The sequence below is a fragment of the Pantherophis guttatus genome, chromosome 7 (assembly GCF_059756535.1).
Source record: "Pantherophis guttatus breed Tessera chromosome 7, ASM5975653v1, whole genome shotgun sequence".
Lineage (NCBI taxonomy): Eukaryota > Metazoa > Chordata > Lepidosauria > Squamata > Colubridae > Pantherophis > Pantherophis guttatus.
The window spans coordinates 78,987,013-79,003,958 of NC_142069.1; the positions used below are offsets into that span (position 1 = coordinate 78,987,013).

Consider the following 16,946-nt stretch of genomic DNA (forward strand, 5'->3'; position numbering starts at 1 on the left):
GAATAAAGTAAAGTAAAGTAAAGAACAGGATCCAGCTGTTCTTCTGCCTCACTGATGTCCGACTCTGAAGGCAGCTGACAACTGTCAGACGGCCCTGGCCCCATCTCTGCCTCCAACACAGACCACTCATTAGAGCCTTCCCCAGATTCCAGGACTGGCCCATGTTCCTCCCCAACCTCCTCTCTGTCCGAATCTGCTGCCAGATCTGCTGGCCGCTAGCAGGCCACAACAGGAGTATCAACCTGGTGTCTTACTTTCCATCTCTAATCTGCTGCTATTTTGTGTACAAAAAAGTTAAAAATTGGGAGTGTCCATGCTCATTGTCCACAAGGTTGTTTCCAGTGGCCATTGGAAATTCTGCACCTTTGGATAGATACAGGAATTATGCATATTGTTGCCTGTTGCTAATGTTCTTTTTACCTTGGTTTTGTCCTGTTTTGCCAGTTATTTGCTTTGGATATTTATTAAATAAATATTGAGCTATACATTGCTATTTATGTGGGGTGTGCCCATATCTGATCTGGATGCAGCATTTGAATGGGCGTGTGCCAGCTACAAACTAAAGTGGAAATTAGCCACTATAATTTTCTAACTTGGACCCTGCCTAGTTGATTGTTGGCAACAATGATTTATACTTTCCTGTTAGTTGCCAATTACTGTTTAACCCAAATGTTAAAAGAAGGGAAAGAAAGGAATATTTAAGGCAGTCTCCTTAGTGTTCGCTAGGTGTAATAAATTATTCTTAGTTTGTGTAGTCAGGTGTACATAATAAGCTGCAAACATATGGGAAAGCTTCAGAAGGTTGACATTGCATGCAGACAAAACATGTTCAACATAAATAACGCTTAATTTAATGAAGGAGTTAATTTCATGGATTTTAGTTTGCAAAATTTTTGAAGTGGAAATACTTTTTGCCTTTATACACCACCTCATTTACAATTAATTATTTCCAGTCATGTGACAACAACTTGAATTTCTTTGCTCGAGCAAAGTTTTGCAAAAGCCAGAAGTTGACCAATTGCTGTACAATACGACGTCCATGAGAATCTTGCGCAAGCGCACCATATGCACTCGCTAAGGATCACTGGTTAACCGTGGTGCAAGAACATAAAACAACGAGAAGAGAAAGACCCGGCATACGGTGCAATCAGGTGGTTGCTAGAGGAATGAAATAGAACATAAAGGCAAATCAGAAAGGTGATTTGGAAAAGAAGGTAGAGGAATTTTTTAAAAATGGAAGAGGAATGAAGGAGACAATTCATGTGCATGCTGGCTGAGGAATTCTTGGAGTTGAAGTTCACAAGTTGTAAAGTTGTCAAGGCTGGAGACCCCTGCTCTAGATGGTCCTTCTTCAAGTAATTCCCTGAACCACTGGGGCGAAGAGAGATCCCAGAACTTCACAGTTTTGGCATGATGATCATGGGCTAACGTAACACTTAACAGGCTAGTGAATCAGTTATCACCTGATTGGTTCAGTCTTCTAATGAGTGAATTTTGGGACTTGTAGATAAAGCAGAAGTAGACCAGTGGTGGGTTTCAAAATTTTTTACTACCAGTTTTGTGGGTGTGGCTTGGTGGGCGTGGTTTGGCTTGGTGGGCGTGACAGGGGAAGGATACTGCAAAATCCCCATTCCCTCCCCATTCCAGGGAAGGTTACTTCAAAATCCCCATTCCCTCCCCACCCCACTAACCTGCTCTGAGAAGGAATCAAACTCCCACCTCTTCATTTCCCCAAATAAAATATTACTCATAAGAAAAGGCTCCCAGAAAAGCAAGGAAAAATCAAGCTGCTAACAAGGAACCTGCCTGATACTCATTCCACGTTCCTGCCAGCTGCATAAAGGAAACTTTGTAAGAAGGAAACAGCTACCGGTGCTTAGAGATAATAGAAGGTGGAAGGCGGAAGTTCAGCTCCATTTACAAGCAGACTGAAAACTCATTAAAGATAGGATATTTCACAATGGAAATCGCCCAAACCTTTTTAGAAACACAAAGCCCATGTTGCACAAACCCCAAAACTTCAAAAACATAGAACCATATAAGAATCCGTCCTCTTATCCAGTTTGTTGTTCAGCTGACTCAGAAACGAACTGCTGAATGTCACTTCGCTTCTGCAAATAAAAACCTCCTTCCACCAGCTGCTTCTTGGCTTGTCAATTTAAAGTGACGGCGTCTTTTTTCCCCCCTTCTTCTTCTTTGTCAAGTGATCTCCTGGCTGAAAAGCGAGCCCTGGTTTTTTCCTTCTAGCTGATCAGTTGGGAGGCTTCATGGCTTCTCAATTTAAAGCGATGGTGTCTTGTTTTTTCCCCCTCTTCTTTGTCAAGTGAGCCCTGATTTTTTCCTTCTAGCTGATCAGCTGGGAGACTGGGAGGCAGTGAATAGATTGGGGGCGGGGCCATGCAGAGGTGGTATTTACCGGATCTCCGAACTACTCAAAATTTCCACTACTGGTTCGCGAGAACCAGTAGCAACCCACCACTGAAGTAGACCTATCTGTTGTGGGAATCACATAATCGAGGTCCCAAAGGTGCTTTTTCAAGAGGCAACTGGACTTTCTGGTTTTTTTCTTTGAAGACATTTTGCTTCTCATCCAAGAAGCTTCTTCAGCTCTGACTGGATGGTGGGAAGGATTTATACTCCTTGCAGACAGCTGGTCATTTGCATTCTTTTAGTGAGTTGCTAAGGCCACCTGGAGGTTTATCTATGTCCTCAGGGTCATCTGAGTGGTGCAAATGGGTGTGGAGCCTCCTTGGAACTGCTGAAAGGACTGTGTTGTAGACTGGAGCTAGATGATGTCAGGTCCCTTCGCCTCTTTTGAGGGGAGGCTGTTCAATTTTGACATAGATGACCTCTTTGACCCCTCGTTCAAACCAGTGGTCCTCTCTGTCCAAAATGTGGATTTTGCTGTCTTCAAAAGAGTGGCCTTTGTCTTTTAAATGCAGATGGACTGCTAAATCGAGTCCTAATGGGTTTGATGCAGTGGTGAAATCCTGCCGGTTCTGTCCGGCTTGCACGAGCTGGTAGTGTCGGCGGCACGTGGTTCGGCGAACTGGTAGTGGCGTCAGTGCGGGTCCCTTTTGTTTTAACTGTTTGTGCCTTCTGGTGCATGCACACACTAGAAACAGGTTCCTCCTGTTCCTCTGCCTCTCTGCTGTCCGATTCTGGAGGCTCCAGAGTCCACGCATCACTCCCAGATGGCCTTGGCCACATCTCTGCCTCCGATGCAGAGCCCTCGTCCGGGCCTTCCCCAGACTCCAGGACTGGCCCATGTTCCTCCCCAACCTCCTCACTGTCCGACTCTGCTGCCACTCCACAGGTCCCTGGTGGATCACAACATGATTAATTGCACTTCAGTCACCTCTGAACCATCTCTATCTTACACACACACGACGCAGCTTTTAGTGGGTAGATTGACTATAACACCTCCTGCTTGTATACATCATCATTCAATTTTTATTCAATTTTATGATGGTTATTCGATTTTATTTCTGTACATGAACAAAAATAAGTTTCCGGACATTCACTTAAAGCTAGAAGAGCTAGCTATAGAAGGAAGTAGAGTCTTGAATTTGAGATGTAAAGTTTTTCATCGTTTTATAAATTGTATTCTTATTTTGAAGGTTTTCTAGATTGGGTTCCTAAGAAAATGCAGAGGGTGGGCTGTGTTGAGCTGCTGAATACAATCCAGAGACGAATACAACCACGACTTCATGTTTTTGGACACATTCACGAAGGTCAGGAATTGTATGTGTGTGTATTATTTTCATGCATAAAAATGAAAATGAATAATAGAAAGTTGTTGAGATATTAACTGTGATAGGTTAGAGATATGTTGATTGGTTCTGACCTAGGGTTCCTGAGTCAGTAAAACACACGAGTTGTCCCAAAAACCACTTCTATTGCAACAGCTGTGAATTCTGTTCATTCACAGATGAGTCCCAAATAATTGTAAAGAGTCCTTCGGGATAAGGCTGATAATCACTCACCTTTATCTCCCTTGACATGCTGCCAAAGACTTAATTGGCAAAGCCACACAGAGTCCAGAATCAAACAGAGCTTCAGACTTTAAACTGAACAGAATTAACAATGTTGCTTCCTGCAAAGGCCCACATGCCTTTGCTCCTCTTTTAAGTCTTATGGGAGGGGCCAATCATCTCCAAGCCCTACTCCTGAGTCATCCCTTTTGTTTTAACTATTCTTGTCTTCTGGCAGCTCTGTGCAGGCACGCACTGGGAACAGGTAGGCTTCCCTTGTTCTTCTGTCTCACTGATGTCTGACTCTGGAAGCTCCGGAGGCAGCACGTACCTCCCAGGTGGCCCTTTCTTTGCCTCTGACACAGAGCCCTTGTCCAGGCCTTCCCCAGACTCCAGGACTGGCCCATGTTCCTCCCCAGTCTCCTCACTGTCCAACCCTGCTGCCAGCTCCACAGGCCCCCCGGCGGACCACAACATGATTAATTGCAGTTCAGTCACCTCTGCTTTGGGCTATAAAAACTTCGGTCACATTGAATAAGCTTCAGAATCAGTCTTTGCACAGCAAGGAGCAAGAGTGAGTAATTGTGTCCATAGAGGAGGACAAAAAAATATCTATAAGGCAACCATATAATCATGGTCACTATGTTGACCTTCACACACATATAGTCCATCCTATGGATGCCCTTGAAGGACCTACTTTTTACCAACTAGTAATGCAAACTCTAGAGGGACGCAGTGGCTCAGTGGCTAAGACACTGAACTTGTCGATCGAAAGGTCGGCAGTTCAGAGGTTCGAATCCCTAGTGCCGCATAACCGGGTGAGCTCCCATTACTTGTCCCAGCTTCTGCCAACCTAGCAGTTCAAAAGCACGTAAAAAATGCAAGTAGAAAAATAGGGGCCACCTTTGGTGGGAAGATAATAGCGTTCCGTGCACCTTTGGCGTTTCGTCATGCCGGCCACATGACCACGGAGACGTCTTCAGACAGCACTGGCTCTTCGGCTTTGAAACAGAGATGAGCACCGCCCCCTAGAGTCAGAAGGACCTACTTTTTACCAACTAGTAATGCAAACTCTAGCCAGATCTAGACTGATAAATATACAGGTAGTCCTTACCTTACAACAGTTTAGTGACCGTTCAAAGTTATAGCAGCACTGTAAAAAGCACTGAAATTATAGTTTTTCAAGTTACGACCTTTCCAGCATCCAACGATCATGTGATCAAAATCCAGATGCTTGGCAACTGGTTCATATTTATGACTGTTGCTATGTCCCAAGATCATGTGATCCCCTTTTGCAATCTTCTGACAAGCAAAGTCAATGGGGAAGCCAGATTATTCCCTTAACAACTGGGTTACTAATTTATCAACTGCAGGGCTCAATTGTGGTCATAAATTGAGGATTACCTGCATAGTGTTTGCTCAGGCACTATGTGGAGCTCATTCCATTAAATTGGAATGCTGTTTCATACCAGCATCTTTTAAGCAATATAAACACAGTAAAGGGAACATGAATATATTTCCAGCAGATGATAGTAATTTACATAAAATAACAAAGTAGATTTTTACCTTGGGTTTCTCAAGTTTTTCAGAATGGTGATGTAAAAAAAAAATCTAAGTACTAGAATGTTCCATTATGACATGGTTGCTGCTGATATCTGCTACTAATTAAAGAGACAAATGCAAGTGTTCATTTCCTGAATTTCTGGGAGAAATAATTACTGGACCACCACTCTGTTTTCATGAAAACCTTACTGTTTGTGAAAACACCCCGCTTTAAAATTCTTCCTAATGTGACAGAATTCTATTACTTTCAGTAAAAAGTAATAGTAAAAAAGTTTAAAAAAAATTTCAGTTGTTCCTCATTATCTTCTCTACGCCCTGCTTTATTTTTCGACACGCATTTATAACATCTACATTATTATCTCTGTATCTCAGGATTTTTCGTACAAGAATGAAAAAAGTGCTAGAAAGATTTTCTACAACAAATTTTTGCTAGAATCTGATAAAAGATAATTGGGGAATAATGATTTTCTGAAACTTTGGATCTTCCAGAACCATGATTAACCTCAACTGTCTTATGCCACATATTTTTGCTTTCTGTATTTTGCTTTCTGTAAAATAGATTTCCTTCAGCCTTTACGTATGAATTGCTCCATGGAAATGTCTCCATAATTTAGCTGAACTGCACTCTTGTCAAATTCCGTAGCATATGGAACCGGCTGCAATTAATAGGTTGTTCCCAAACATCCGTATATGAAGAGTAGCAACAAAGCCAACTTATGAAGGAGACATGGGTCATTGTGACATTCAGTTATATAGAAGTAACAGATGTTCAACCTCTGAATACTATTTAAAAGCTCTTAATGTCGAAAATATCTTTATAGGGGTAAAGGGCAAGAAATAGGAGCATGAAAATTATAATGCCTTGATGGTTGGCATGCTTTTTTCCTTTCTTCTTCTTAACTCACTCTGAATGTACATTCAATTTGGCTTCAGAACATCTCAAAGGAATCTGAATTCTATGGAGACTTCCAGATCCAACATGCAAAGACCCTTCCATGAACAGAGACTTAATATCCATTCATTTAGAATAGAATAACAGAGTTGGAAGGGACCTTGGAGGTCTTCTAGTCCAACCCTCTGCTTAGGCAGGAAACCCTACACCACTTCAGACAAATGGTTATCCAACATCTTCTTAAAAACTTCCAGTTTTGGAGCATTCCCAACTTCTGATGGCAAGTTGTCCCATTGATTAATTGTTCTGTCAGGAAATTTCTCCTTAGTTCTAAGTTGCTACTCTCCTTGATTAGTTTTCACCCATTGCTTCTTGTCCTGCCCTCAGGTGCTTTGGAGAATAGCTTGACTCCCTCTTCTTTGTGGCAGCCCCTGAGATATTGGAAGACTGCTATCATGTCTCTCCTAGTCCTTCTTTTCATTAAACTAGACATGAATGATTTGAACGATGACTTCATAAGAAGAGTCCCATTTTCTTCCTGAAGAACCAAGTAGAATCCTGCATTCAGTTGGAAGGGACCTAATCTAAATTCAGGTTTAATGTTGAAGTTTTAGAGAGAGGGAATTCATTGCAGATGGGCCCTAAATTTTACAGGGAATTATTTAAATTGTAGGGATTGGAACTATTCTTCACAAAGTGGGGACATTAGAGTGTTGTTTGCTTGGATTCAGGAAGGCATTTATTTATTTATTATTTATTGGTTCGATTTATATGTCACCCTTCTCCGGAGACTCAGGACGGCTTACAATGCGTTAAGCAATAGCCTTCATACTTTTGTATATACCTGCTTAGTAGGGCTTTCGACTCCCCCTAAGCGGTGTTCTTTTTATACAAAGTCAGCTTATTGCCCCCACAATCCGGGTCCTCATTTTACCTACCTCGGAAAGATGGAAGGCTGAGTCAACCTTGAGCCTGGTGAGATTTGAACTTGCAGTAATTGCAGGCAGCTGGCAGCTAAGTGCTACTTAACAGCACTTTAGTCCGCTACGCCACCAAGGCTCCTAATGCACCAAGGCATTCAAATTTAGTGCTGTGATTTACTGGCGTTCAATGGGATGAATAAGAATTTCTATATGGCCAAACTTTGGTGTATGACAGTAGTGGGATTCTAATCCCGTTGCTACTGGTTTGGTCATGGGTGCGCGCTTGCACGCGTGATGCTTCTGCCCATGTGCATAAGGTTCTGCGCATGCACAGAGATGTCTGGGTGGGTGGGCGGAGCCTCCCGCCACTGCCACTGCTTCCGGTTCGCCAAATCCGGGGCGAACCAGTAGCAATCCACCACTGGTGTATGATAACAGAAATAGTGTACTGGAGAAAAGCTTATTTATAACAATGTTTTTAATTTTTTTTAGGTTACGGTGTTATGGCTGATGGAACAACTACCTATGTGAATGCTTCTGTCTGTACCATGAATTACCAGCCATTGAATCCACCTATAGTAATTGATTTACCTACTCCAAGAAACACATAATTGTGCCAGAATGGAAATATGTCATTTATGCCAACGTAAGAGCCAAGCAACCATGAAATTGTGGCATTATTTTTATTGTTCTCTATAGACAACGCGGAAAGATAGAAATGGACAAGTAACAAAGGCATTTGGCATCACAACCTTCTGAAAATGTATTCCTGGATCTAGCATTTCATTGTTTTAAAAAATGGTTAATATATGAAAAAGGAAACAACTTCTGCGTTATAGACATTGGTGCATTTTGTATATTCCATATGCTGTATTGAATTTATGAAAGGACACGTCTCTTCAGCAACATGATTTGTTATGAATGCTTGCAGTTTTATATGTGTGTTCAGTAACAGCCTTCTTCATTTATATCTGTACAGAGGAATAATCACATCGAGAGTCAAAATTTGTAATTGTGTGAAATACATTTTCTTTAAACAGTATCTCCATGTAATCACCAAAAGAATAATAATCTTATTCTGCATTATTTTGAAATCTACCCTGTTTCTCCGAAAATAAGACATCCCCTCATAATAAGCCCAATCGGGCTTCTGAGCGCATGCGCTAAAATAAGTCCCCCCGAAAATAAGCCCTCCCCCAAAATATTTAAAACGCATTCATAGCCGGTCCCCACCATTTCCTCCACGCACCCCAAAATAATAAGACCTCCCCAAAAATAAGGCCAAGTGCTTATTTCGCGGTTTGAAAAAATATAAGACAAGGTCTTATTTTCGGGGAAACACGGTATACACATTCTTTCAGTTTAACAGTGTAGAGAAACAACAACTCTTGCTTGCAACAGGGAACAAACGTTGAAAAAGAAAAATGTTATAATATGAATTACTGAATTGCTGTGCACACCACAGACATTTTAAAAAGGAAGTGGTTTAAAATCAGATGAAAACTCAGGAATTAGTTTTTCCTCCCGATAAGTAAGATAGTCTGCTACTTTTAAATCTTACCTACTAACTTTTAGGTTGTGTAGTCTTAGGGCTGATAGCAGTGGCCTCAGTTGGATTTTTCTTGAGCAATGATGTGGAAGCATCAGGTAGAACCCACAGTTGCCGATAGCAAATTAAACAGATTGTTCAGGTTCTGTTGTTGCTTTTTGCTGTTATTTTTAAATATAATATGGTCATAGCAGTGATCCTGGATAAGACCTATCTGTATGATCTTTAAGACTGAAAGCCAGTTTGGTCTAGTGGTTAAGGTACCAGGCTAGAAATTAGGAGACTGTGGGTTTTAGTCCCATCTTAGCAGTGGTGGGATTCAGTCAGTTCGCACCACTTCGGGAGAACCGGTTGTTAACTTTCTGAGCAGTTTGGCAAACTGATTGTTGGAAGAAATCATTAGGGCAGAGAACCGGTTGTTAAATTACTTGAATCCCACCACTACATCTTAGACACGTAAACTGGCTGAATGACTCTGAGCCAATCATTCTCTCTCAGTCCAATAACCAACAACAAGGTTGTTATTGTGGGGAAAATAGGAGGAGGAGGAGGAAGGAGTAATAAATATGTTCACTGTCTTGAGTTATTTATAACAAAAATAATGGCAAGAGTAAAAAAAAAAGATCAGCACTGAATAGATGGCACATAATTGATAAATCAGCCATAGCAATACTGACGTCAAGCACTAAGAATCACTTCAACGTGATCACTAGCGTAAAAGAAATTCAATGCAGTTGCTAGTTCTGTAAAATAAGAAGGCACAGAGGTTTCCAGATATGGAAAGAAGCATTTTCACACTGAAGATGGATTGATTGATTCATAGGCCAAGAGCAGGAAAAGTGATAAATGCTATATATGTATCTGTTTCTCACTATGTCAACAACTGAACATGAAAGAGGTTATTTTGGTATTGTCGTGCTCAGGAGCTTCCCTAGCTTCATCCAGGGGTGGGCTTCAAAAATTTTAGCAAAGGGTTCTCTACCTGGTTGCTGGGTGGGCGTGGCCTAGTCAGCCTCCTATACCCTGGCTGGGGGGGGGGAGCTTTTTGCCCTCCCCAGGCTCCAGAGGCTTTCCTCGAGCCTCTGGGAGGGTGAAAACGGCTTCCCCAGGCTCTGGAGGCCAGAAACAGGCCCGTTTATGGCCTTCCCGAACTTCCGGTAGGCCCGTTTTTCACCCTCACCTCACCTCCGCATGCGCTCTGCACTTACCTGCATCCAAAACAGGCTGCGTGGGGACTCCTGGAAGGGGTGGGCGGGGCCAGCCAGAAGTGGGATTTGCGGGTTCTCCGAACTGCACAGAATCTTAGCTAGAGGTTCTCCCGAACCCCTGTGAAACCCCAGCAGCCCACCCCCGGCTTCATCATTCACCGCTTCAGCTTAACTGGATCTGTGATATTATTCAGAAACTGACCAACATTTTCAGCCACAGAGAAGATTTCTCACTGTTGGGTAACCCTCTATTTTGTAAACGATTTGTTTTTGTGGATTAGCTTCCCTCACTCCTAATTTAGGTATGCGGGTATGTAAGATGAGCAAACAACTAAATGCAAATGAAGGGTTGCATGCCAGCAGATGACTGGTCAAGGTAGCAAAAAAAAAAAAAAAGACGAATTTCTTATAGAGTCCCCAAGCACAGAATGTTTCCACATGTTGCCACATATTATTGTACACAATCAGGTAGAGGAATTTTATACTATGAATCAGTGTGGCTTTTTAAAACATAGATTTTATAATGAAAATCATGATTTTATAGTGAAAAATCATGAGGAAAAAAAAAGAACTCCATTTCTCAAACTAAGGCTTACATGCACATTGCAAACACTTCAAAATGTAGTGAGCATTTTGAAAAAAAGCAGCTCCCCTTGTCCCTTTTTTCATTGTATGTCAATCAGGAGATATTCTCTGAATATTTCCCCCGTGAGATTATATTTCTTTCAAAATGCTATGTATTTTTTATGTGAGAATGTTACAGAAGGAGTTATAATCTTTAAAAGGAAATACTGTATTAAGATGCTTTGGCGGTTCCACAGTTTTTAGGATAACTGGATTGTTGTTCCAAAGTTGGGTGATATTTTAAGATGGACCAAAAAGTAGCCAAAAGTGCAAACCTTCATTCTCTTAAATCAGGGGTCAGCAACCTGTGGCTCTGGAGCCACATGTGGCTCTTTCACTCCCCTGCTGCGGCTCCCTGTCACTCAAAATATGCATCACAACCGCCAATGTGCGACACCCGCTGGCACACAATTTATTGAGCTTTTCAACCTCTGGTAGGCCAACCATGGATAAATCCAAGAAAAACAAAGTTTCAGAAGAAAACAGAACATTTAATTCAACTACATATGCTAGTTTTGTGGCCACTCAAGAAATAGTTAGGCACAGGAAGGGTTTTGTGGCTCCCAGTGTTTTCTTTTCTGTGGGAAACGGGTCCAAATGGCTCTTTGAGTGTTTAAGGTTGCAGACTCTCTCTCTCTCATCCATGCAGAATACAGAATAATAGAGTTGGAAGGGACCTTGGAGGTCTTCTAGTCCAACCCGTACTCAAGCAGCAGACCCTGTTCCATTTCCGACAAATGGCTGTCCAGTCTTTTCTTAAAAACCTCCAGTGATGAAGCACCCACAACTTCTGAAGGAAAGCCATTCCATTGTTCTCACTGTCTGGAAGTTTCAGTGGGAGGTTGCTTTTCTCCTTGGTTGGTTTCCATCCATTGTTTCTTGTCTTGCCTTCTGGTGCTTCGGAAAATAGGTTGAGACCCTTTTCTTTGTGGCAGCCTCTCAAATATTGGAACACTGTTATCATGTCACCCCTAGTTGTTTTTTTCTCTAAACTAGCCATAAACTAGCCTTTTAAGACAGAACCTTGGGGTACCCCACTGCTTAATTCTCTCCATGTAGATGTAGTACCATTAAGGACTACTCGTTGAATGCAATTTTTCAGCAAGTTACAAATTAATCTAGTGATGATGCTGTCTATCTCACATTTTTCTAGCTTATCAAGAAGTAGGTTGTGGTCTACTTTGTCAAATGCCTTACTGAAATCTAAGTATACTACATCCACAGCATTTTGCTAATTTAGTCACTTTGTCAAAGAATGAAATAGATTGGTTTGGCATCATCTCTTTTTGACAAACTCATGTTGGCTTCTGGTTATAAATTTACTTGCTTCTAGGTGTTTGCAGATCTATTTTTTTATTATCTTTTTGCAGGATTTTCCCAGGTATTTATTTCAGGCTGATCGGTCTATAGTTTCCTGGATCTATTTTTCCCCTTTTTTGAAGATGGGAACCACATCAGCTCTTTTCCAGCCCTCAGGTAGTTCCCCAGTGCTCCAGGATCTTTGAAAGATATGATTTAATGGTTCTGACATCTGCCTGCTCCTTAAGATCTCTGGAATGTAATCCATCAAATCCTGGTGATTTGAACTCATCTAGATCAGAAAGGCGATCTCTTACCATTTTCTTGTTTATTTTAATTATTTTTTAATTTTTATTTCTAGTCTGACTGTTATGGTTATGTTTTTGGTAGGCTGGGCTGTACTTTCTTCTTACGTGAAGACTGGTGCAAAGAGTGAGTTAAGCAGCTCTACTTTCTCTCTACTGCCCGTTACTTCCTTGCCATCTTCTCCTTTTAGTGGATCGATTGTTTCCTTGACTTCTTTCTTCTTCTTTTATGTATTCAAGTCCTTAATTTGTCTTAATTATTTTACCTTAATTTAATTTAAAGTCCTTCCTTTACTATTCTTGAGCTGGAGGAAAATTGGGTTATTTTAAAAAGAGCTGCTGTCTTAACCTTCATTTTCACTATACCTTAGAAAGTTGGCGTTGGTGTCTTCACAGAAAGGCCCTGGTCATTAGCAGTGGGAGAGAGAGGCATTGAAACATTTGCTGGATGTGGTTATACTTCCAGATTTCCATGGGGAATGTAAGCCTCATGGAAGTTAAGGAATATTGGGTGGCTGGATGAGGTGCTGTTCTCCTCAGCAGCTGAACCTTGAATAACCATGGAGAAACAACGGTTGCAAGTTTCTGATCGCTAAAGAGGATTCCTACAATGCTTGTATGGAAGGCCTTCTGCTTGTCTATGGATAACGACTTCCTTGCCTCACCAATTTGATCTAGCTTTACTGTGCCTCAGTAGGGCCTAGCTGTGAGATGCTGCAAGAAAAAAGTCTTCAATGAATGTGAATTTTCCAGCTGAGGAAAGGATGCTATGTGGATGAGCCCTAAGCCCTAAACATGCCAGAAACTGAAGAAAAATTTTGGAGAACACATGATGTTTTAGTTTTCGCCAATATATTTCCCTACTATGGATTTTGAATTTTTTTCCCCCCTCATAAACCAGTGGAGCCAGCTTGGTCTTATATATGCTTTGGAACGTTGTTGTAATTTTCTCTCAAGCATGTTAGAACAATAAACAAATCTTTTAAAGCTAGCAATTATGTGCTGTATACTTGGGGCATTCAGAATTAGTAGGTTTGACTTTATTTGCTATATCATGGCAATGAATTACAGAAAGAACAGTGGGTGTTCCAGGGATAAGCAGTTGAAGTTATCCATCTTACATGAGTACTGTGCAGTGGTGGGTTTCAAAATATTTTACTACTGGTTCTGTGGGTATGGCATGGTGGGTGTGGCAGGGGAAGGATACTGTAAAATCTCCATTCCCACCCCACTCCAGGGGAAGGATACTGTAAAATCTCCATTCCCTCCCCACTCCAGGGGAAGGTTACTGCAAAATCCCCATTTCCTCCTGATCAGCTGGGACTCGGGAGGCAGAGAATAGATGGAGGTGGGGCCAATCAGATGTGGTATTTACCAGTTCTCTGAACTACTCAAAATTTCCACTACCGGTTGTCCAGAATTGGTCAGAACCTGCTGAAACGCACCTCTGGAACTGTGCCAGATTGTGCCAAAATCAGACAGATTGTGCCTACAGAGCCACTTTAGAAGCGGGTTGGCACCTATGTGCTCAGGAGAATGGCAGCCTGCATTTAGATATCACTAGAGTGATGCCACAAGCTGTAGCTCTCTTTGATGAGACCGGAACCCTCTTTAGTCTTCGGTATGTGGCACTACTACTAAAAGAAACACTTTTGCTCAGTTGAAGGTACCCAGATTATGATTGTACGGGGCACAAAACAATCACAAATAGCCAGCTGGGGGCATCGTATGAACCTAAACTTTTTTCTGAGGCTGATTGTAATGTGCAAATGTGGCCAACAGAGGTTAATTCAATAAATTAAATTAAATTGTGATTAAGTCCATCATGTGAACGCAACCATAGTATTGCACTGGCAATAAAACTCTGTAGCAAGGGGAAGCCGGGCCTGAGCACAAGGCAGCTGCAGGTCTGGGTTTCATGATCTATCCCTGTCAGAGGAAGAAGAGCTAAGCTCCAGCATTGGCTGCCTTGAAACTGTAGAACTGGTAAGTATTTCTTCCTTCCTTCCTTCCTTCCTTCCTTCCTTCCTTCCTTCCTTCCTTCCTTCTTTCCTTCCTTCCCTCCCTCCCTCCCTCCCTCCCTCCCTCCCTCCCTCCATCCCAGGGTGGGCTTCAAAAATTTTAGCAAGGGTTCTCTACCCGATTGCTGGGTGGGCGTGGCCATGGTGGGCATTTGCACCATGGTGGGGGGGCATTTTTGCCCTCCCCAGGCTCCGGAGGCTTTCCTCGAGCCTCCTGGAGGGTGAAAACAGGCTCCAGAGGCCCTCTGGAGGCCTTCCCGAACTTCTGATAGGCCCGTTTTTCACCCTCCCCGAGCCTCTGCGTGTGCCCTGCACTTACCTGCATCCAAAATGAGCCACATGGGGACTCCTGGGAGGGGAGGGGTTGGGTGGGCAGGGCCAGCCAGGAGTGGGATTGGGGGTTCTCCAAACTGCACAGAATCTTAGTTAGAGGTTCTCCTGAACCCTGCCGAATCCCCGAGCAGCCCACCCCTCCCTGCCTCCCTCCCTTTCTCTGACTTTAAAAATGGGCTGAAAGATACAGTCATGGATATGGCAATTTAGCAATCCTGTTATATGGTGGAATTAAACTGCAGTTAATGAACTCAACAGAATTTATGGCTTTGCTTTTGACTGAGAAGAAGCCGTTTTTATATCGGAGTATCTGGTTTGCTTTTCCTGCAGGATGTTGTACTTTTTATAATGATATACTGCAATATATAATTTATGGACATCATGCAGAAATGTGTTTCTGTAAACAGTAAAATATAAAACCCGCTCAAAGGATTTTAAAGGGTATAGTGAAATTGTTAAATTCTGGTTTTTTAGTGTATGTGCAAATGGACTTCTAGAGCTTACCTTCCCTTAAAAAACTTAACTGCACACAACAGCTCTTGTGAATTTAATCCAAAATGTAAAAACTTTAATGCTTGTCTATCTCTAATTTATAGGAAACTATGCTTTATTCAAATAATTGCCTTTAAAATGGCCATCTATAAATGATTAGGAAATTTAAAAGATATTATTTTGGACAAGATTGTTCTCCAAGCAGCACTTACGTCTAGAAGAAATATTTCCATTTAATTTCAAGTATGTAGTTTAGGTCACCATTGCAACTGAATAAAAAAAAATATATCAGTCCAATAGTTCATATTTCCAAAGAAATGAATTATAACTCCATTTCTTCTCATTAAAGATGCATGGCACATTTTCTCATGCTCTGGATAAATAATAAATACACAATTTTAATACTCTTTGTTGCTTCTCTCTTTTGATATATAAAAGTGCTTTTGCATATCACCAGGGTGTATAAAGATATATGAGGCAAAAGCGTTCCAATCTTAAAACATACCACATCTGATTTTCAGTAAGACCCTAGTGTTTGCAAGAATGGGCTTTAGGTTTTACAAATGCTGTAAATTAAAAACAGAGATGCCATTTGCAGAACTGAAATCATGAATGCGGATGAAACTAATAGCCGGCAATGAATGTCTGGAAGATCCTGAGCTCCTCAGAACTATATTCTCCCTTCTCCTGTGCAGCCATCTTTTTCCTGAGGTGCCGATTCTTTTCAGGATGACAACTGTGGAAGAATATAAGCATTGTATCCTCTTTCTGAATAGTCTGGCTTTCACCATCTATTAGGATTACAAAAATTATTTTGACAAGTGCTCTGGACACCCCTAGCTATTTGTTTAAGTGTCCTCATCTTTTTTTTCCCCCAGCCTCCTGTGCAGGCATGAAGCTAAGAAGCCATCTCTGTGTTATTGAAGATTATGTACCACTTAAAGCTGTGGCATCTTTTTTCCAGCACTGGATGGAAGTCTGAGAAAAGAGGGGTTGTTTCAGTGAATAGCAGAGTGTTTTTCTACCCATGTAGAAATCATTGCTTTGATTCCCCAAATATTTCGAAACAGATAAATGCACTTTTTTTTTGTTTTTTTTTTAATTTGATTTATATGCCACCCTTCTCCGGAGACTCAGGGCGGCTTACAATGAGTTAAGCAATAGCCTTCATACTTTTGTATATTTATACAAAGTCAGCTTATTGCCCCCACAAACTGGGTCCTCAATTTACCTACCTTAGAAAGGATGGAAGGCTGAGTCAACCTTGAGCCTGGTGAGATTCGAACTTACAGTAATTGCAGACAGCTGGTGTTAATCACAATGCTATCAGTCTGCTGAGCCACCAGGCCCTTAAACTTCTAGAAGTTAAAACTTCTTCTTCCTACTCTAGTTCAATTGCAGTCACATCCACATATCTGTGACAACGCTCATTGCAAAGGATTGGATATTGCCAATTTCCCCATTGTACAGATGTCAAAGCCAGGGACTGGGGCAAGAAATGCTTTGGTTTTTCCTAAAGGCACATTCAGTTGGCATGGGGACAAAAACACAAAAACCACAATCTTCCATCATCATTGTCTGCTAATTCAGCACCACACTTTGCTATAGCTACAGAAGAACTGGTCAGACCAGGGGTGTCAAACTCGATTTCATTGAGGGCTGCATCTGGGTTGTGTTTGACCTTGGGGAAGAGGGGGGCGGGGGCAGAGGTGGGTTCTAAATTTTTTTACTACCGGTTCTGTGGGTGTGGCTTATTTTGTAGG

The 16,946-nt window shown here is 41.8% G+C and overlaps 1 protein-coding gene across 6 annotated transcripts in view; it reads left to right on the top strand.

Moving 5' to 3' along the window:
• Positions 1-13,328, top strand: part of MPPED1 (metallophosphoesterase domain containing 1) — a 95,712-nt gene extending 82,384 nt beyond the window's left edge. For all 6 annotated transcript variants that reach the window (XM_034442022.3, XM_034442029.3, XM_034442028.3 and 3 more), the window contains exons 7-8: positions 3,621-3,734; positions 7,845-13,328. In XM_034442022.3, the coding sequence (XP_034297913.1) occupies positions 3,621-3,734; positions 7,845-7,963 (233 nt within the window). In that variant the 3' untranslated portion in view covers positions 7,964-13,328. The remainder of the gene's footprint in view (positions 1-3,620; positions 3,735-7,844) is intronic.
• Positions 13,329-16,946: the final 3,618 nt, after the last annotated feature.